This window comes from Apodemus sylvaticus, chromosome 8 (genome assembly GCF_947179515.1).
Source record: "Apodemus sylvaticus chromosome 8, mApoSyl1.1, whole genome shotgun sequence".
In the NCBI taxonomy this organism is placed as follows: Eukaryota; Metazoa; Chordata; class Mammalia; order Rodentia; family Muridae; genus Apodemus; species Apodemus sylvaticus.
This window is the reverse complement of record NC_067479.1, coordinates 96,322,228-96,343,800: the sequence shown is the minus strand read 5'-3', so window position 1 is coordinate 96,343,800 and position 21,573 is coordinate 96,322,228. Positions and strand designations below refer to the sequence as shown.

General features: G+C 47.8%; 1 protein-coding gene and 1 long non-coding RNA gene across 2 annotated transcripts in view; one reads left to right on the top strand and one right to left on the bottom strand.

Annotated features, from left to right (window-relative positions):
- Nucleotides 1-277: 277 nt before the first annotated feature.
- On the top strand, nt 278-4,608 carry LOC127690604 (uncharacterized). Its single transcript, XR_007979169.1, has 2 exons — nt 278-614; nt 1,867-4,608. It is a non-coding gene; the product is annotated as an uncharacterized LOC127690604 (long non-coding RNA).
- Nucleotides 1,250-21,573, bottom strand: part of Drgx (dorsal root ganglia homeobox) — a 28,928-nt gene continuing 8,604 nt past the window's right edge. Inside the window, exons 5-6 of the mRNA XM_052190139.1 lie at nt 21,540-21,573; nt 1,250-1,762 (exon numbers count right to left, since the gene is read on the bottom strand). The exon at nt 21,540-21,573 is cut by the window's right edge and continues 79 nt beyond it. Of these exons, the coding sequence (XP_052046099.1) occupies nt 1,497-1,762; nt 21,540-21,573 (300 nt within the window). The 3' untranslated portion in view covers nt 1,250-1,496. The remainder of the gene's footprint in view (nt 1,763-21,539) is intronic.

Below are 21,573 nucleotides of genomic sequence, written 5' to 3'. Positions count from 1 at the left end.
ACATCGCCCAACCAAACCTTCGTAATTACAGGGAAATGGAAGCAACTTGGCCGCTTTTTGGCAAATCGCTTCATCTTTGTACTCAACAAGCAAAATACAGCAAGAACAAGGACCTGGGTTTTTTTTTTTTCTTCTTTTCTTTTTTTTTTAAAGGAGACAGTGTGTTCCACCAAATGCATTGCAGTAACCGTAAGTGAGGCACGATACACTTCGGAGTATTACGGAGGGGGGGGGGGGGTGCTCCTGAAGAGTTAAGGGAAGGCAGATGGCCCGGAAGCACGGCCTCTCTCGATTATAGAACCAAAAAGATAACAGCCTGTGTGAAAGCAATAACTGTTGACGTGGAAACATTATCAGCAAAAACCACCAACGCCAGAGCCCTTCCAGGACCCGGCCAGGAGAGGGAACAAGCTATTGCACATCTCCCTCTGATCTCTCCGAGGTTACCTTCTGCGGGAAAGAACACAGCCACACTAGACTGAGGCAGAAATCTCTATGAAATGTGGCTGTTTGGACTCCATTCTCTTCTGCCACACAGAGTCATCTTCCTGGGTTTCCTGTCTCGTAGCCCTCTCTACACACCGGGGACATAAAGAAGGGCAGCTCCTCTGGGCGTAAGTATTCCAGGGACCTTCCTGGGGATTTCCTCCCGCTTCAGGGGCTCTTGTCCTTTCAAGGGCCACAAAGCTACGTTCTGATTGGTTAACTTCCCATCACTCTTCAGAAGAGAGGCGGGGCCTGCAAGTGAACGCTCTAATTGCAGGGAACCCAGTTTTGCTCCACACACATAGATAGTATCAGGATAGCTTCCGGGGGCCACAGAACTGACAACCTGTCTGACTGGGGCGGGTAGACGTGCCCAGGGAAATCTGCTAGGGTCAGGACCACCATGTCCTCAGCCCATAACTTGTCACTTCCTAACCAAAACCTCAGCCAATACCTTTAAACAAGAGAAAGGAGGTGGTCGCCAGTCTTGGCTGAAGGGAGTGGGAACTGGTTGACAGTCCACCAGTTCTGTGGTTTTAAGCAATATGAGAGTGACTGTCTCATTTCCTGCAGTGAGATGTCTCTTCTGGGCATCTTTCAGAAATGATCCTTGGAACTGACAAGACCTTCTCAGATAGCTCAAGAAAGTTTTTGGAAAGAACTCATCTGCTTTGTTCCAAGGCTGCTTGGCCTGGGGGGAAAAACAAACAAACAAACAAACAAAAAACAAAAAAACAAAAAACAAAAAACAAAAAACCAGGGGGCCGCATCACAGAGCAGTGTCCGGAGCCACTAAGACATGGGAAAATGTCACCAAAGCAAAAGCCAGAACAACACAGCCTACCAGCATAATTCTAGAGGGACTCTCCAGATCTCAACCAGCTGCAGGTCTCGCTTTCCCTGCGGGATCCATGAGGAGGCGGTTACTCCTTGTGGTTCAGAGGGTGGCAGGGCCGAGGCTGAGAGAAGCAGGGGCGACAGGAAGGGTTCCAGGTTGGTACTCTGAACCCTCATAAGCTCTTTTCTCCTTCACTCTGTTCCTTGGTGGGGGAGGTCTTGTCCTGGCTGCCTTCTGGAGGCGCCTGCTTGGAGGCAGGGCCCGGGCTGCTGCTGGTGGACGGCAGGAGGTTGGCAGACTGCAGGACAGCTTCGGAATGCTCACGGGCCTTCATGCGCAGGGCAGCCACGCTGGCCGTGCGGTTACTCTGGCAGCCATAAGTGGGTAGGAAGGAGAGCCCCATCGGGTCTGGGACACAGCAAGAGCACAGTGGGCCCCCTAGAGGAAGGAAAAGAGCCAGCTCTGTCATGTCCATACCGTTTCTTAGGGCTGGGGAGGGGGCTGGGCCCCAAAAGAGGCACATTGATTCTCTTTGGTTTCAGATGCTAGACAGAAGACAAAGTCACAAGTCCCCAAAGATGCATGGCTGAAGGCATCTAGTTGGTAATCCAAAGGACAGTCAGAGCATCGGGGAGACCTGGCCAACCATGGCCCTCTCACCAGCCATACTGACTTCTCGAATGTTGGCTTCTACTTGGATAAAATGGAATGTTACGTATACATCACTAGATTGTTATGAGAGTCTGATGAAGTCATCTCACAGCCCCAAACTGTGTACCAAGGCAGCTTTAACAGCTCACTGTGAGGCTGGGTACCCAGCCACTCTGCCAGGTACCAAACAATCTGCTAGCTCAAAACCACGCCCAGCTTCACTGTGAGACCAGAAGACAATCCACTCAAGAATATCACATCTTTGTGAAGCATGACCTTGCAGGAACCACACGGGATATAAAATGAGAGTGGCGGTGTGTTCTGTCTGCCGTGTGGGAGAAACTGAGCATGGCTCACCGTGTGCACCGGCTCATTGCAAAGCGATGCTAGCTGTTTAAACCGATTATCTCTCCAGCTGTAAGAATCCTTTCCAAATACCTGGGATGTAGCTGAGAAAACACAATGCTAACTAAGGTCATTTGGACCTGGCCACTCAATGGAAAGAACTGTGAGCTATTGCTTATGGTCCAAGGGCTGAGAGGCCTGAGGTCTGGGGCTCTGAAGTAGTTATTGGAAATACACTGAGCACGGGCCTGTGACCTGGGTTCTTATTCTTACTGAAGTGTTGCCTCTCGACTAACAAAGATGAAATGCAGTGCAGGAGAATTCCTGAAGGGGCCCAAGCCGGAGCTGAGAACCATGGAAAATACAGAGTCCCCTGTGTCCCTGATTCGCCTTCCATCTTGGACATGCCCCTAAGTACCTGTAAGATGATTCCCTCCTGTCTGAGCATGGCTTGGAAGTCCCCCACTTCAGACCACCTCAGAGCACGCATCCAGGTGCAATGCCAGCGCCCACTTTGCCTTCAAAGCCCCGCAGACCCATGTCTCACAGAGACCAGCCTGGGGTGGGGAGAGCTAAGCAGTATCAGTTCTACATGCAGTGGAAGGCCCCAGGGACAAGCTAGGCCTCTCACTGCTGGGGCCATGCGACCCACCCGCCTCCTCTTCAGCAGAGTCAAGCAATTGCCCTTCTTTGCCCATCCTGTTCAAAACCAACAAGAAGACCCCTCAGCCCCACTCACCACCACCTCTCATCTCCAATATGGAGTTGTGAGTATCCCTCCCTGCCCTCTCCAGCTAAGGAGTCAGAGGCTCCATGCCTCACAGACGAATGCTTTTGCATCGTGGTTAAAATGCAGCCTTAGATTCCTGCCTTGGTTTTCAAGTGAGGACCTATTACATGGTAGCAACCACCAAGACGAGGGAGAAAGATATCACCAAGATCAAGTGCACAAGGGAATTCGAAGAACAGTTTTCCCAACTCTGACTGCCTGACTGGCATCGAACCTGAGGTGCATTTGATCAAGCCCTGAGTCCCGGGTGTCCCTGTTCCCAGTGACTTCCCACAGACAAATCAGTGTGCTGACACAGTCATAATGAGACATCACAGCAGAGGCTCAGCTTCTGTTGTAAAGGGTGTGTGTGTGTGTGTGTGTGTGTGTGTGTGTGTGTGTGCGCGCACATGCTGACACCATGATCTGGAACCTTTCCTAGGAGGCCTTCTCCTCTCCAGATCCCCTTCCCAACAAGGCACTTGTTTAAGAAAACCAAGGGTGTGAGAAGAACAGAACATTAAGAACGGTGATCCCTTTGGGGAGAAAGATGGCAAAGAATTTGTGAGTTTTCTCAGTTTGGAATGTTTACACTTTTCTATAATGATCGTAAACATCATTTAGAACTAGAAACCTTCTTTGACAATGAATGGTTAAAAGAGAACAGACGGAGAAATGACCCAGCACCACTGAGAGGGAAGTCAGGCGGCAGGAACCCAGGGCCACACACAGGTTGAAAGTTCCCCACAGAGGCTTGGGGACTGGAAAGAGGCCATAACCTCAGGCTCAGCAGGCTCAGCCTTAAGCAGCCATTGTGCTGGGCTACCCTAGGGAAGCTAGTATTGCCACAGAATAGGACTTGCCGGAGGGTGTCCTGTGAGGTAGGTGCTCTGTGACTCGGGTGATACCTTCTGCAGAGTACAAAAGTGACAAGCTTCTCTTGGCTGCCACAAACAAGAAAAAAAATGTGACTGTTGACAGCAGACATTGTTCGTAGGTAATATAGAGGAGACAAAATTAAATAAACAGCCTTTAAAAATAAACTCAAAATACATAGTAACCAGCCAAGTGGTGGTGGTGCACGCCTGTAATCCCAGCACTCCGGGAGGCAGGGGCAGGTGGATTTCTGAGTTCGAGGCCAGCCTGGTCTACAGAGTAAGTTCCAGGACAGCCAAGGCTATACAGAGAAACCCTGTCTCGAAAAAAAAAAAAAATGCATAGTAACCAAGGTCATTCCATACTAGGCAAAGCGGGACACTCAACTACGGTTCCAAGAAAGTCACCATTAACTTCAGTCCTGACCCTCAAACCCCAGATTTAGAGGTGAAGAAAAATAATTCAGTACCCACTTTGTGGCCTGGTTCTCACCCCACCCCTACCCTAGACAGATAGGGAAACTGAGGACCAAATGAAGTCAAAGACTGTAGAGGACCCTATGATTAGAAACATCACGGAACAACCCTCTTCTTTGAAAGGAGACACTGACCAATGTTACAACAAGAGGGGACCCCCCCCCCAAGGATTTCATAAGTAACACTAGTCAAGGACTACAGGGTTCCAGTCACAGGAAGCATTCAAGATAATTCAAGATAATCGACAAATCTATAGGGACAGCAAGCAGGGACATGCCGGCTCTGGGGGAGGAGGGTGAGGACAAGCAGGATCACGGGCTGCTGTTTGAATAACAGGTGAACAGTCACCCCCACCCCCACCCCAGCACTCATGTAGGACTACCTACAACACCAAATCCAAGGAGCCCCAAGTCTCTTGTGATAAAGTGGTAGCGTTTACACAGGACCCGTGAGCGTCTCTCACCGGCGTTCCCTCACTCTGAGTGCTACAAGTGTTGAACAAGTAGCTGTCCTACTGTATCGTTCAGGCAATAATGCCGAGAAAAATGTGTCTGCCCAGGTCAGCCCAAATCCATTTCTTCCAAACAATTCCTACCTATAGCTGGTTGAATTGAAGAAGGCGGATCTCAGGCACATCCAGGGATTACTGTATACTTAAGAATATTGAAATGTACACTTAAAGGTAATTAAGGGGTTAGAGAGCTGGCTCAGCAGCTAGAAGGACAGACTGCTCTTGCGGAGGGACTCAAGTTCTGTCCCCAGAATCCACATCAGGTGGCTAAAAACCACCTGGACCACCAACTCCAGAGGATCTGACACCCTCTGGTCTCCAAGAGCATTCAAATGCATATGAATATACATACCTGCCCATGGTTGAATTAATTAAAATAAAAATTTTAACATGGTTAAGACGATGATATTTGTTAAGTGCACTTTACCATAATTGAAAATAAATTTAAGATGGTTAGGATCAAAGGATGGGTCTGAGTGGTCCAGGATGATGAGGGCCAAAGGAGGCTGATAAAGCTCTTCAAATTCCTACAGCAGCTGAGGATCCCCAGAGGCCCCAGGGCCACCCTACACTGGCCTACCCATGCAGCCTCACACCCAGGGGCTGCTGCCCTCAGCCCTACTGGCTTGGTGGGTCTTTGACTAAGGCCACATTACTTCAGGCTGGTGCATGCCTATAGATGAGACCGTGAAGCAGGGCACGGACTCTGAAATGAACACTGACCACAGGGCTCCTAAAGCACCCATCAGTGGTCAAGGCATCTAAGTGACCTCACACATGCTTGAACAGCCCTTCCAGGAAAGCTGAGGAATGAAGTCTTGGCAGAGTGAAGGATGGTGGATGGGGCATCAAAAGAGCCTTGTCCTATCCTGCCCTGCCCTGCCCTGCCCTGCTCTGCCCTGCCCTGAGTAATGCATTGAAGATGTGACTAGCCAGGATGGAAAGGTAAGATAAGAGAGCCTTCCATGATAGCATCAATGACAATCAGGAAACAATGGTAACAGGACAGTATTTAACAGGAAGACATGTAGAATCTGTGATCTAATTGTCCAAAGTGAGACCTAGTTTGTCAGTGAGCACGTTGTCAAATGTGACTTTATGGGAAATTTGTCGTGACACCATCATGCCATAAGCTACCTTAATAGAGGCAAACCACAGAGGAAGGAGCAGGGTAAAAATTGTCTTCCTCTCTGTGATGGCTACACCATCATCAGTCCTGTCACTACTCTGGGGAAAGGGGTTGACACTCCAAATTGCTGGGTATACACATATATTCATTTATATTGCCATCAGCCGACATGTCCCTGAAATCTCACAGCCATTTTTAGATAAAGAATGACTTCCATATACATAGAATCCCTATAAAACTAACTCTCGATTTCTCAGTCATCCTGCAATACAGAGAGGCCACCGATGTCTCCACAGGCCATCATCCCACAGCTTCCTGGGCCAAAACACTTCTGAGAATTTGAGGTACCAAAAGTGAACTCCATCCTCCCTGTTTCCAGAGTGGTTGATTGACATAAAACTATAGTGAGGAACATTCAGGCCCAAGATCCATATGATTCCCAGGAAATATCCATGCAAAACCTTTGCCAGGTGCCTCTGGATTCTTGTACATGCATTTCTGGCTTTACAAAGCCCGGTTTAAAAGGCTGTCACAAACAAGAAAATAATGTGACTGTTGACAGCAAGCCTATTAGTAGGTAATATAGAGAAGACAAAATTGCATAAACACCCTTAAAAAAATCCAAAACACCCAGTAACCAAGGCCATTCAGCACTAGGAAAAGCTGTGCAGAAGGTTATGGAGGGAGGGCTAGGGAGGCAGCCCAGCGGGTATCGCTGCTGAGTAGGAATGAGACATAAGTCTCCACAGATCCACAAAACCAACAGAAAAGCTGGGTTCAATGGTCCGTGCCTGCAACTTCATTGTTGGGGGACAAAGACAGGCAAACTCTGGGTGTTCGCCAGCTTTGAAATGGTGAGCTCTGGGTTCCTTTAGAGTCCCTGCCTCAAAAACTAAGATAGTGATTGGGGAAGATAACTGTTGTCTTCCACTCACACTTGAACAAGAGAGCGCACACACACACACACACACACACACACATGTATGAACAAAAATTATATATGAGAGTGTGTGTACGTATGCAGACATACATATAAATGAATAAATCAAATTTAATAAAAATGTTTAGAAAAAGATGACTTGAAGCCATCACAACAGAGACTGCCGGACCACATAAAACGAGGTGGTGTGAGTCTCTGAGGTCACACATTTGTGACTATGGGTGACAGTGACGTCGAGTTGGCCCAGCACTCTTCTCTAGCGCTCAGGGAGGTGATGAGGATATTTGGAAAATGCAGATAGCAAAATCCAGTCATTGTTGAGTTCAGTCGCTCACGGGGTGAAAGGTTGTCTCTTGACCCATCGAGTTGGAAGAAGGAAACTTTTGAAGTGTTACCCTGGAACAATGATCCAGGCAAGACCACAAATGTTTTCCTGTTTGTAATGGATGGCACTCCAGACAAACCCAATGCCAGATGAAAATATTATAAATTGAAAATGCACGCAAGGTCCAAGTTCAACCTGACCACCTGTACATGCCCAGAACACTTAGGTTAGTCCATAGCTGGGCAAAACCACTCAGCATCCAGCCCACCCTATAAGACAGTGTTTGGTCCCTCAGACAGCTCAGTGAGTACCACACAGAACTGAGGATGAAGATGAGCAGACAGAGTGACTGCCAACCGAACATCGCAAAGTCCAGATCTAAACCCTGAAGTTAATATTGTATTGCTGCTCTGTTAAAATTGCACTGTAGGACAGAGACAGTGCCATGAAAAAGACATGAACTAAATATTATGCTAAAAGTAGGTTTGGGGACAGGAAGTTGGTGTGATGCAACTCCGACATAGGCGTGAGCCCCCAAATTCATATATTGAATTCCTAATCCTCACAGTGATGGTCCAGAGAAGCAGAATCTTTGAAGGTGATAAGATCAGAAAGGAAGATTTTCACATAGCTCTGTAGGAACCCAAAGGGGCTGGAAGGACAAATGATAGAAGATGAGTGGATGAGAGACAGAGAGAGAGAGACAGAGAGAGAGAGAGAGACAGAGAGAGAGAGAGAGAGAGATGATAGACAGAAGGAAGATAGATAGATAGATAGATAGATAGATAGATAGATAGATAGATAGATAGATAGATAGATAGATGATTGGGTAGATAGATGATAGATAGTAGATAGATAGATAGATAGATAGATAGATAGATAGATAGATAGATAGACAGATAGATAGATAGGTAGTAGATAGATAGTAGATAGATAGTAGATAGATAGATAGATAGATAGATAGATAGATAGATAGATAGATAGATAGAAAGAAAAATAGACGGACAGACAGATGATAGACATGAGAAAGAAAGAAAGAAAGAAAGAAAGAAAGAAAGAAAGAAAGAAAGAAAGAAAGAAAGAAAGAAAGAAAGAAGAGAGAAATGAAGGAAGGAGGGAGGAAGGGAAGGAGGGAGGGAAGGAAGAAAGGAGGGAGGGAGGGAGGGAGAGAGGGAGGGAGGGAGGGAGAGAGGGAGGGAGGGAGGGAGGAAGGAAGGAAGGAAGGAAGGAAGGAAGGAAGGAAGGAAGGAAGGAAGGAAAGAGCAAGAGATAAAACATACACAGCTGTCCACAGCATCTGTGGGAAATTGGTACCAGGGCTTCTGCGGATACCAAAACCCACAGATGCTCAAGTCCTTTAAATAAAATGGCATAATGTTTGTGGTTTTTCTTACTCCTCCCCTAAACTTTAAATTATTGCTAAACAGCCTGTAATAAACACCTAAGAAATTATCTGTGCTATGAGGATAATTGTGCTGTATTCTTTACTGTATAGTAACCAGAAAAATGTCTATGCATGCTAATATAGACACAATTTTTTATTTCTTTCTCTGTGGTTGGCTGAGTCTTTAGATGTAGAACCCTCAATTACAGAAAGCCAATAGCATACATATAGAGTATTTGCACACATATGTGGCATGTTGATTTTGTATCATAGATATATATAAATTTATAACATTGAAAAAATTTTTAGAAACATAACATTTTAATTTTAATGATAAATTTAAATTTATAAATAAGTTACAGAGGGGGGGGAAGGTTGCATCAATACCAACACAGAGTAGCTGGTTCTGGTTGCTGATTATGAATCATCCTTTATTTGCATTGTATTGCATTGCCTATGCTTCCTAAGCTTGCCGGGCATTGCTTTCACCAGGAGCATGTCTGGTACTTCCCATATCCTATGCTTGCCTGTCTGCTCCCATACAGATGAGGGACAGATGTTGCTCAAATCCCCTGAAGCTGCAAAGACGATATCCTCAGCTCCTATTGAGGGCTCTGAATGGCTAATGACCTTTAGCTGCACCGGACTATTAGTACAAACCTGGAGCACCATGAGATTCAAGGAACACTCCATTCTCCCATCCAGTGAGAGTTGACATCCTGTCATACAGGACTCAAGCCTGCCACACACCCCAAGACCTACCTATCTCCAGGCCACCAACTTCTGCCATCATTTGAAAACTATGTGGTCCTTAAATGCTGTCTGAAGATTGTTTTGTTTGGGAAACACACTACCTCCTGGACACCAAATTAAAACATACAATTAGGTTTCCATTAAGTTACAGCAAATTCTGCTGAACTGATCTAATCGGACTCTATCCCTCTATGACATCATGCTTTAAAGGCTTGGCCCGAACATAAATACTTAATGTAATAAATACAGTCTGAAATATTTGATCTCCTTGGCAGCTTAATTGATCTACTGCAGAGACTGACAGGAAAAATTAAGTTAGCTCTCTGTCTCGTCTCTGCCAATAGCGCCGTTTCCTCCTGAAGGGCCGTGTGATCTGGTGTGGGTGGCGGGTAGCATTCTGGTGCACTGTTTCCTTGTTGAACATCCCAGCTAAGTGTAGAAACTGGACAAAAACAGAGGTTCACAGATCCGTGAGACATTTCTTACCGATACCATAGTCCTTTTGCTTCTTAATCAGATGAATAAATGAAGAACATTATTTCTAAGCGCCCCTGCCTATTCCTTAAGAGAATCTATGGAAGACTCTGGGTAGATACCCATGATATTTTCTTCCTGGCTTTAACAGCTGTGGCTGGGGTGTGCTCTTCATAACCAGATGTACTGCAAAGCCAAATTCATACCCAGACACTGTCTTCTCTCAGAGAGTAATTGTCTCTGTTCCTGCTCTGTGGTGCACCGTGAGATATTTGCTTTTGTGTGCACCACACCTCCAAGCTTGCTCTAGCACCCTTCTCCAACTCCTGATCCCAGAACCAAACCGTCCCATTTTCATGCAATGCCAACTCTCAGTGAATATCTGGGGGATGGAGAAAGAGAAGGACTCTGTCCTTCCTGGAGATTTGGGGGCATATGTCGGTGTCTCAAGATTTCTATCCCAAGCCTCCTAGTGGAAGGAAACCCTATGGCCAGGGCAATTGCACACTGTGAGTAATCCCAAGAGCATCCAGCTATTTTAGCAACATCCTTTAGCACTCTTAACCCTGAATCACAAACCCTCTGTTGACACCCTCTAAGACATACGAACCCAATGTCTCAAGACCCACTCAGAAAACACTCAGACAGGGACCAATTCTGCTCACAATTGCCACCAGGTCTTTGATGCAGTCTCTGGGATAGTGGGGGTGTCCTGTGTCTGCCTGAATGCTTTTCTAGAGCTTTAATGTATGTGTGTGTGTGTGTGTGTGTGTGTGAGAGAGAGAGAGAGAGAGAGAGAGAGAGAGAGAGAGAGAGAGAGGGAGCAGCTCCCAGATCTGAGAAGCCCCCCGAAGCACAGCCAAAGCAAATGCAGAGGCGTGTATAGGCTGTTTTTCTGGCTGCCTCTCTCAGCCTCTGGCACCAGCTGAGCACTCCCTCTCAGTTCCCTGCACTCCAGGGCCCCATTGATTAGTAGGAAGGGCAAACCCATCAGCACCCATAGGAAATGACTTCCAGAAAATGAACTGTAGGTTTTAAGCTAGAAGATGACAGCGGGTGCCTGTCAAAGAAAGAGAATCAATCTGGGAGCCTGGCATGGGGTCCCAGAGAGGGACACTAACTCGGCCTGCCACCGTAGGATATACTCTGTGACCTTGAGCAGTAGTATTGCCTCTGCTGGCCTCAGTTTCTCCCACTGCTACAGGTAGAGATATAAGGAGATTCCTTACAAATCGTTGAGTGCCAGGTTCTCCACCCCTCTATAATTTGGAGTTTGAACATCACCTCAAAGACCCATGAATTATTGGAGGCTAGTCCCCAGCCTGTGGTGCTGTTGAGATGGTGGACCCTTTAGGGGGCACATCTTTGAAGGGAACATTGGAATCTGATGCCTGTTCTTCCTCCCCTATACTTCTCAGCTGCCGTGAGGTGAACGGCCCTCCCTGACCACGTGCTCCTGATGGAAGGTTCTATGCAGTCAAAGGCTCAGAAGAAAAAGGCAATCGAACAAAAAGATTGGAACTTCAGAATCCATGAGCAGAAATACACTTCTCTTCCTTTTAAGTTTAATATCTCAGACAATCCCATGAAGCTAGGACTGATATCGAATTGCAAACAACAGCCTGGAGAGAAATCAGGAGCTGACCCAATTACTTTGCTCCTGAGGAATGGTCATGTTCTATTCCCCAGGCCACACTGGTTTCCTAGGGCACTGTGCACTGCTCATGTACCAGGGACACTATCACTGTCCCCAGAGGCCATTTCCTGGGAGAACAATGCCTGTGGGGTATAAAGCCCTCTGCCCCAGACATTTAAGCCCAATCCCTCATCAAACCCAACTTGACTTCTGTTCCTTGTCATGTTGACCTTCCTACTACTTACTGGAATTGCTGTGCTAGGCTTGGAGACAAGCATAACTACCATTACCACTATGTGTGGCCATGATGACCCTCCTTTCACTGATGACCCAGGGACAAGAAGGAGACTGTGCTGCTAGTCCACATGTCTTGTGCATGCCTTCTTCCTGCCTAAGAAGCCCTCACCCCTGGGAACCTCCTACACCTCCTTCAAACCTCCCTTCCTCCCCAGCAAAATGAGCCCATGCCTCTCTGCATGCCCTTGTTTAATTCTGTCTCCTGACTCAGGTGTTCAGAGCCAACTCTGACTTCCTCTCCACCCTCATCCTAGCCCCCAGCCCTCCAGGTCCTTATCATAGGCATGTGGCTAAGCTACTGCTGGATGCTTAGCCGGAGAGAAGCCTGCAATGCTTTGCTGATACTGGATGAACAAGAAAGCTCACGGTTTCCAAGGAAGGACCGTCTGCTGTCCTAATGAGCCCTCCCCACCCCTGAGTGTCATGACCTTCTCCCCTTCTTCACCCAAGCTTCATTATTGTCCACTCTACAAATCTCGTGCTATGGCAGAAGTGAGTGACTTGGAAGGATCTGGAGGTTAGTCAGCTATGCCCAACACCCTGAAAGCGTGGATAGCAAGATCTGGGATGCAAGCTGAGTTTAAAAATAATCATCCTGATTCAGATCACAAGATCAATATATTCCTTACAACTGTGGTTGCTGGTCCCAAGGAAAGTTTTCAATGAAACATATCTCTCAGAACTCAAGCCCTGGGAAATGCCCTCACTTAAGTCTGGGCTAGCCCTGGGGTGGGTTTAATCACTACATGTAGTAAAAATGGAACCCATCCTGGCATGATCTGAAAGGCTTGGCATCTCCTTATTTTACACTCTTGGAACCTTAACATCAACTCAAGCCCCAGCTAGAACTAGAGAAGCTACAGAGAGAAAGAAGGGGGTGTCCCTGCTCCCCAGGCATCCAGTCTCTACATAGGTGAAGCCATCTTCTATGTATCGGGCCAGCTGATATCTGGCTTACCGTCCCCTGGGAGATCCCAAGCAAAAGCAGCAGAACTGCCCAGCAGAGCCCAGACAGTTGTTAGAACTATGAAAGAATCAAACAGTTGCTGGTTTCTTCTATAATAGGCCCACTGGAGTCCTTTCTGGATTCAGCAAACCTCAGAAGAAACATGCTTCTTGTAATCACTCCCCAAGCAACACCTTGCCAAACATTTAAATTGTATCAAGGATGAGAAATAACCTAATGATGGTTTTAAATGGACAGGGAAGGCATGCATATTATACAAAGACACTACATCCATACTGGATTTTATCCATAGTGGACATTGGATCCAATCAGTGCCAGAAACCAAAGAACAAGTGTGCTAAGACTTGTGGTAATCACAGCTAAGTAAAGCTAAACCAAAACCTGGATTAGAGATTCTATGCAATTAAAATCAACAAATGCTAGTGATGATGTGAGAAACAGGAACACATGTTTACAACTAGTGAGAATGAAAACTGGTGAGGCCACTGTGGACATCAGTCCGGACACCTCTAAAGAAAGCTGCAAAGTGGACCATCATATGGGATGGTCAACAGAAAGAACCTGAGGGGAGGGGGGTAACACAGGGGTTCTCAAACTGTGGGTCCCGACCCCTGTGGAAGTTAAGCACCTTCTCTGCTGTGTTAAAGGGCTGATCGCAGCATTAGGAAGGCTGAGAACCACTGGTCTACAGGGAAACCTGCTACTCTGTAAGCTAATTGCAAATAAACAAAGTCACAGATCAATCTCTTCATGATAATAAATGCAAAGAGCCTAAAGAAAATATTAGCAAATCAAATCTGGCAATCTATAAATAGGAAAACATGTCACATCTAATTTGGGTTTCCTTCAGGAATGTGCAGTTGATTTAACATTTTAAAATCCAATCAACATAATTCATCTTATTAACATAAAGAAAAATAAAGACCATGGGACCATTTCAGCAGCTGCAAAGAAACATCTGATGACGTTGTGTGTCCACTCACAATGCTGATTTTAAATTAAAAGCTGGGATGACAAGGGAGTAGCCCCTTTGATAAAGGGCACCTTGGAAGAGAAAGATAAGCCAGGCATGATGACAACACTCCTATGACTCCAACATTTTCGAAGCTGAGGCAGGGGGATTTTGAGTCTGAGGCCAATCTGAGCCAGAACATATGTGAACCTTTTTTCTTGAAACATCAAAGACTGAGACTACAGCTTTGTGGTGGGTCACGTGGTTAATGTGTGAGACACTGGGCTGTCTTAAGCACCACAAACAGTTAAGTAATAAGGTCATAACCAAGATCGTGAGGCCTTGACAACTTTTCCAGGAGAGCAAGAATAGAGGGCAAGACCAAGTGCCAACAGCGGGAATGCAAGGTGGTGGAGTTGGGCGTGGTAGGAAACAGCTGTAATCCCAGCCCTGGGAGGCAGAGGCAGGTTGAGTTCTGTGATTCAAGGCCAGCTTGGTACATAAATGAGTTCCAGGTCAGTCTGAGCTGCACAGAGAGACCCTGTCTCAGAGAGAGAGAGAGAGAGAGAGAGAGAGATGTAATATTGTATGAGTCTGTTCACTTTAAAAGTGTACAATAACCGTCTCAACATGCCTGCATCTAAAGACACAGGGAGTCCGGGGCAGAAGAAAGCAGAGCGTGATTGTCAATGGAGCTGGGGAAAATGTTCACAGCACAGGCTGGGCAGCACAATGAGTGGCGTGATATATTAACTGTATCTCAACAAAACTTGGCTTGAAAGTCAGAATAGTACAGGACTGCCTGATAGCATGGCTTTCTACTCCAGACTAGTCAGGAATCAGGGACAGGAGGACAGCGCGAGCCAGAAACTCTGGGTGATGGAGGCGATACAGCAAGACTCTATCAAATGATCAAATATAAGGAAATTACCATACCAGAAGTCTAACCAGCAAAGCCAGATAAGAAAAGAAAGATTATACGACTGTGAGAAAAGAGACAAACTATACTTAGAGATGACCTTCTCAAGTGTATGAGCTGCCACAGAGAATCTATAGCCAAACCTAATTACATGGCTAGATCTCACCAGCGTGCTGCTGAGTCTGAGAAACCAGACTCCCCAAAATGCACAGCGTGATTGCCTTTCCCTTCAGTCATGTGTCACTCGAAGGTGGGGGTGTCCTCTGAGAAACTCATAGATGTTTTTGCCATGGTGTGTAGGAACATCAGAATGCACTGAGAAAAGCTCTTGCTGCAACACGGATAGGCAGTTAGAATCTTATAAGCCGAGTGTGGGCTTTGGCTGGAACGTCATGGCATGCACATGTGTTGTGGTGTGAGGGATGTGAGGTGAGTGAGTGTGTGTGTATGTGTGTGTGTGTGTGTGTGTGTGTGTGTGTAGAGAAAGTTCAAATGGTCAAGTCTACAGTGTTCCAAAATGCCTACTTCAATAGGAAAGCTATCTCCTCCTAAAAATCAGCAGGTTGACTGTATTTAGGGTGAAGCAAGGTGACATGACCAGGATGAAGCCCACGGAGTCGGGGCATCTGAGGGACAACCAAGGTGACATCACTCAGTGACAGTGCTCAGTTCGCTCCAGGGGCCCCGGGTGCATGCCTTAGGAATGTTTCTAAAGAATAGTCTTTAAATGTGTTTTTATTTGTTTCTAAGTCAGTCAGTCTTGTGGAATGCACACCATCATCAAACTTGAGATCCCCCTGCCTCTGTGTCTCAGGTGCTAGGACTATAGGCCTGGCCTGCACTACCGACTCAAAACTTAGTTCTAAGAACTGTCATCTTAAAAAAGAAAAAAAAAATGTAGTTAAAGAAGGACTGGAGAATGCTTTTCAGTGAGCTCTGGAGAGGAAAAAGTCCCCCTCCAGGTCTGAGGTTAGCCCCCTGAGCAAATTCTGACTGGTTAACTCAGACTTGTTCATCTCAGAAACTGGGCATTGTGGCTTGGCTTAGAAGCCAGAGGTACAAGGACACTTGGTGGCTCACTGAGGAGACTGCTTCAGAAGGGGCATGCCAGGGCCCTCTCCCAGCACTGCTTCCCTTTATCCTCATGCATGCCTCAGGCAGGATCAGGGTTGAGAGCCAATGGCTTGAGTGTAATGATCCTACATCCTCCTCAGACTTCACACCCAAGGCTTCAGCCAGGCAAGTGCAGCCAGGATCACAATGGCTGCAGTCCTACCCACCCCTGTTTCTTCTGGGCCAGACCTCACCCGTGTCTACTAGGCCCAGGTCATCTCCCCAGGAAGAGCAGACAAGAGGAAAGAAGGGCTGAGACCTCACTGTGCTGCTACCTCAAGCCTGCCTGCATCCTGCACGGAGAACCTCCATCACGAGCCGTGCCCGGGGAAGAAGGTGCGCCCTTTGGGAAGGCCTGCTGATGCCACTGCCCAGCCTGGAGTGAGCATGCTACATGCAGAGCAGGCTATGAGCTATGGAAGCTCTCTCCTGACATTCGGTTCTGTGAATCGCAGCTAGAGGCAGGGAGCTAAGAACTCAGCCCTCCAGGGATCACCTTCCTCTGCTGCCCGAGGCTCTCCCACCCCCAGCGGGTCCTGCACACCCACTGCCAGCACTGCCTCCAGAACAAACCCAAGTGCCTCCGTGGCCATTAATAATATCTTCTGCATTAATAAAGCGTGACACAAAGCTGTCCATTAAGACAACACACACACAAAAAAAATTCTCAGTGTTGTCCTCTGGGCTCCCATTACTGTTCTGTAAACCTTCCCTGTCCCAGCAGGGTCCTGTGATTTCCTAAACTGATGATCTTCATGAAACAGTCAGTCATGACCCAGGCTATGTGCAAGCCAGGCCAGCCTATGTGTCCAGTGTGAGTTCTCTCTAAGCGTTCCACAAGCAAAGCCCACGACCTAGAAAACTCCATGATACCTTACAAGCATCAAGGGATTGCCAAAACATAGAGTCCTGGTAGATAGGAGGAAAGGGTCAGTGGGCGGAGCATCTCAAGGGCAGCAGAGCTCCAGGAGGGAGAAGCCTCAGGGAGCAGATTCTCCTGTGGGTTCATGAGAGGAGACCAGCACTGCCACCAGTGAAAACAACAGACCCAGGGACCACTGTCAGGTAGCGTTCAGCGAGCACTCCTCATTCTGTCCCATGAACACACACACACACACACACACACTTTTATAATTTTAAGACTTAAAAGGCTAGAGAAAGAAAACTCAGGTCACACAAGCACCCACAAAGCCATTCCAGAGCCCTTGCTTGAAATCCAAGCTAGCCTGTGCACACCGATTAAGGAGGAACATGCCCAGATTCCAGTTACTTCACTCTGTCCCCAGTGAGTGAGCCTTCAGACACGCACAGAAATGATGGGATGTAGAGATTTTTCAGGCGGTAGCCAATGTTGGCTCCCCCAGCCTACATAGAGTATCTAGCCAAGTTCCAGGCCCTTCACTCAACATGAAACTCCAAGGAGGGAAAATTGGTCCCTGTGGTTTCCTAAGGAAGCCGCCATCTAGGGTTACCTGTTACTGAGTGCTGAGACTATACATAGGCCAGAGGGAGGCCAAGAGTCTCTCTCCTGCACACTTTATGGACCATGCCCCCCCCCTGATACCTTAACATTCTAAAAAAAACAGATCACCCCATGGAATTCTGCACAGGATCAAAGGAAAAGCTCAGGACTATAGACACCAAACCGCTGGGGATCGGTCTGGCTTCCTACTCACAGTGGAGGGGTGCTTGGAAATGGCTTTATCCTAACGATGTCCTTCATCCACCTCTGTGAGCCCAACACTGCCAGATATGAACAAATGGCTTCCCTACCCATTTGCCTCAATTTTTCATTCATAGAAAGCTAGATGGGTTCATCAGGAACATGCATTTCTAGCCCACGTATATACGATGGTCTTCCCAACTGCCTGATGTAGTTCCCTTACTGGCCCAGGCCCTTGGACACTGAGTTCAGTCCCCCAAAAAATAGAGATTAGTGGAGCCAGCAAGGTTTGCCCAGGATCCGGGGGTGCAGGAAAAGGGGTGGAAACTGAGTCACAGACCAGGGCTCCTGGAATACAGCCAAGCCCTGGAAAGTCGCCCCCCCCCAACCCCTGGCCCTGAATCCAGACGCAGCCATTCACTTTATTCTATAGCTTGAGACAAGTTGGGGAAGAAAGGGGGCCGTCTTTGAGAGTCAGGAGTCTGACCCATCTCCAAAGTATTTAACACATGTCTCACAAAACAGCTGAGTGTTAACCTCAAGAGCATTTGGAAACCAACTTACAACAAAAGGAAACATCTCGCCCTGTATCCTGGTTCAGAGTTACCCCCAAACACACCTCAGGAGCTGCAGAGCCCACCTGAATTTACAGCAGACTGCGATGCAGTCCCAGGGATTTCGAGCTCGGAACACTGTCCCTTCCAGAAGAGCCATCGCAGTCGGGAGTGCCAACTTTACACTGTTCCAGCCATCATGACACCAGCACCAGCACCAGCCCACTAGTGACCTATCAGAATCCCCTCCTTGCACAATCCTGACTGTGTCACTATGAGAACTCAGCAGGACTAAGTAGAGGAGGTTTTCAATAACTGATCATTCCCCTCCCTTTCCCCTGTGGCTTAGTTTGTATGAGACGAAAAAGCCAGATGTTCAGAGAGCCCAAAGGGCATGGGGTCTCAGAGGATAGCCCAAGAGAGCCCCAATAGGGTGCTCTGCTGGGGAGGTATCTGCGGAGAAGAGTTTAACAGGAATGTATGGAGAAGAACTCAGAAAGCAGACAGGAAGGAAGAAAAGGAAAATCCTTCTTATCCCAGTGGGCGCCACCAAAAGGGAAGGGCAGGACACCAGGACTGCTCATGGATGTGCTGTGTTGACCCAAAGACTTTGGAGGCAACACTTGGGACATGGGAACTCCTGGGAGCTCAGCAATCATCTTCCCCAAAATGTGTATGTTGACATCTTCACCCACAAGCTGACAGTGTTAGAGGAGGGGAGGCTCTGGGGGGGGGCAAGGACAGAAGCAGAGCCCTCCTGAGGAGAACGGGGCTCTTTTGAAGGAGGCTTAGCTCACTTGCTCTTTCTGACGTGTACGCAGTCCAGAGCTGGGCCCTCAGTAGAGGCCCAGGCTGCCGCCATCCTAACTCTCAAGCTTCTAGAGCTTGAAGAAAGAAGCAAACACCTCTAGTTTATAAATCTCAGTCTCCACATTTCTTTATAGTTGCCCAAACAGGTAAGACAGGAATATTCCAAATAAAAACACATTTCCAACTTCTCTAGAAAAGCCAGAAATTCTAGCAATTTCTCCCACTTGCCACCACCATCTGGCTTGATAAGCCAGTGACCCTTTGTGGGCAGTCTTCTAATCTTTCTCACCCTACCCCGACCTCTGCCCATTCCAAATATGAGGGTTCCTCAGCACCTTTCCTGTCTCTGGTAATGGAGAATTCTGCCTTTTACCCATGCATGTCTTGAAGCAGAAAATGGCAAAGCAAAAGGGCCCCATGTTTCCAGAAAAGTAGACAAGAACTCACTCGACCTAGGGAGGCAGAGAATGAGTACGCGGTTCAGTTCTCTCACGTTTGCCTGACTGGAACACTGCTTCGCAACCTGTGGGTCGTGGTCCCTTTCGGCAAACCTGTATCTCCAGGATCATATTTACATTATGATTCATAACAGTAGCAAAATTATACTCAGGAAATAGCAACAAAAATAACTTTATGGCTGGGAGTCACAACATGAGGAACTGTAGTAAGGGAGAGAACCGTTGCTCTAGAAGCATCCCAGCGCACTATGGGTCCCAACAGGTCTTGTTGTCCCATCCTCTCTCTGTACCTAACCCTGCCCTGCCAGGAAGAGTGTATGTACCCAAGGGCACAGGAGGCTGCCAGGCAGGCCCCTGCAAAGCACAGAGATAGGCCTGTGTCTAGTGAGCACACAGTAATTCTTGCCACTCTGTAGGGTTCTGACTATCCCAGGTCCCCAGAAGCAGTGTAGTATCAAAGGAATTCAGTTCCTAACGTGCACTTGACAGTCTCTGGGGGGTGCACAGCCCAGCTGCAGGGGATTAATTAAGGGGAAGAGATGGGTATATGAAGCTGGTACCAGGCCCCCCCTACCAGCCCCTCCCTTTACTTAGGACATCACCAAGGTGGCTTCCCCTAAGACATGGATAGCACAAACTCCAGCTCTGGCCCTCTGCTCGGCCACTACTTTTAGACACTTCTACCCTTCCTTTCCTGAAGTTTAGCTTTTGCCCACTACAGGCAAAGGTCCACTGCAGGGTTTAGCTCTATTTACCAAAGAGAGAGATGTCCCAAAATTTGCAAGAAAGGAGAAATGTGCAAATCACTCCCACTTACAGGGCTGGAGTGCAGTGAGGGGAACAAGTTTTTTAGAAGTGGCTGTTCGCTGCTGAGCTGACCCGCAGTGCAGCTGACAGCGCCCTCTGTGGCTGACAGAGCTCTCTGCAGCTGACAGAGCTCCCTGCACTTGACAGAGCTCACTGGAGCTGACAATGCTCCCTGCAGCTGACAGAGTTCACTGCAGCTGACAGAGCTCACTGGCGCTGACAGAGTTCACTCTGGCTGATAACACTATGTAGACTGATGGATATGGCTTGCTCCTGTGTCAGGATCAGCCTCTTCAATAATGTTCCTCTGGGACCCTGATGGAAAATTTGCACAATAATTCTAGCACCTCTGCCTTTTGACAGCTTCCTGTCACATGAGGTGGTTATGGAATTTTCCATGTGTTGCATCACCTCTGACTTCAAAAGTTTGTGATTCTGGAGCATTTTGGATGTCAGAGCTTTGAACTAGGGAATCTCAGCTTGTAATTGTGTCCTGTGCACATGGCTGGAGGTTCCTCAGCATGTGCGCACGCGGGCGTGCATGCGTGTGTGTGTGTGTGTGTGTGTGTGTGCGTGCGTGTGTGCGCGCGCGCGCTCGTGTGCATGATTACTTCAACACGTCCACTGTAGAGGAACCCCTTGGGAGCCAGTGATATCTGAGGCCACAAGACCATAGCACAGAACAAGCAGTGCAGAGCCTAAGAGGCCTCTCTACCACCTGTTCCCAGGGAAGAACCTAAGCCCACCCGCGGTCCCCGCCCTCACACCTCCACAGCCTCCCAGATCCACTCAGAGTTTTTCCTTGTTCTTGCCAGCACAACTGCCGGACTTACTAAACATCTCTAGTAGTGTTTTGCTCTGTCTTGTTCTGTGGCCTGGAATCCAAAGACACCATATGTGGCTTTACCTCTGGGGACAGTGCCCTCGGAAATCCCCAAGGACCAGCCCTGGAAAGGTCTTAACCAAATACCTACAGTAGATTTCCTACCTTCCATAATACTAGCCACTGTCAAGACACCAAAGGTCCTAAGGGTTTAGATCTCTAGCTCCAGAAATCCCCGAGGAGCCCAAATAAGCGAGATACACACAGGAATGGGTTGGAAGCAGGGACAGCCACCCCCAGAGCTTCCCCATGAGCACCTTGAACTGTGCGGAGGCTGTGGAGTAGTCGCCTCTGAAAGGGCAGCCTCTAAGAGAAGCTCTGGATTGGGTAAAAGGAAACTTTGTAACATCCACCTGCACTCAGGGCTGTTTGAGACCACACAGGACAGCAAGCGTGGAAATGGGTGGTGCCTGTGATCTTGCTGTGATTGGTAGGAGCAGAAGGCTGCCCAGCAGAGATATCAGGGAAGCCAGACGGTCCCCACCCTCTCTACCAAGCCCACCCCTGCACCAGCCAATCTTACCTTTTAGAGATGCCACATGGGACAGGGCCTGGGC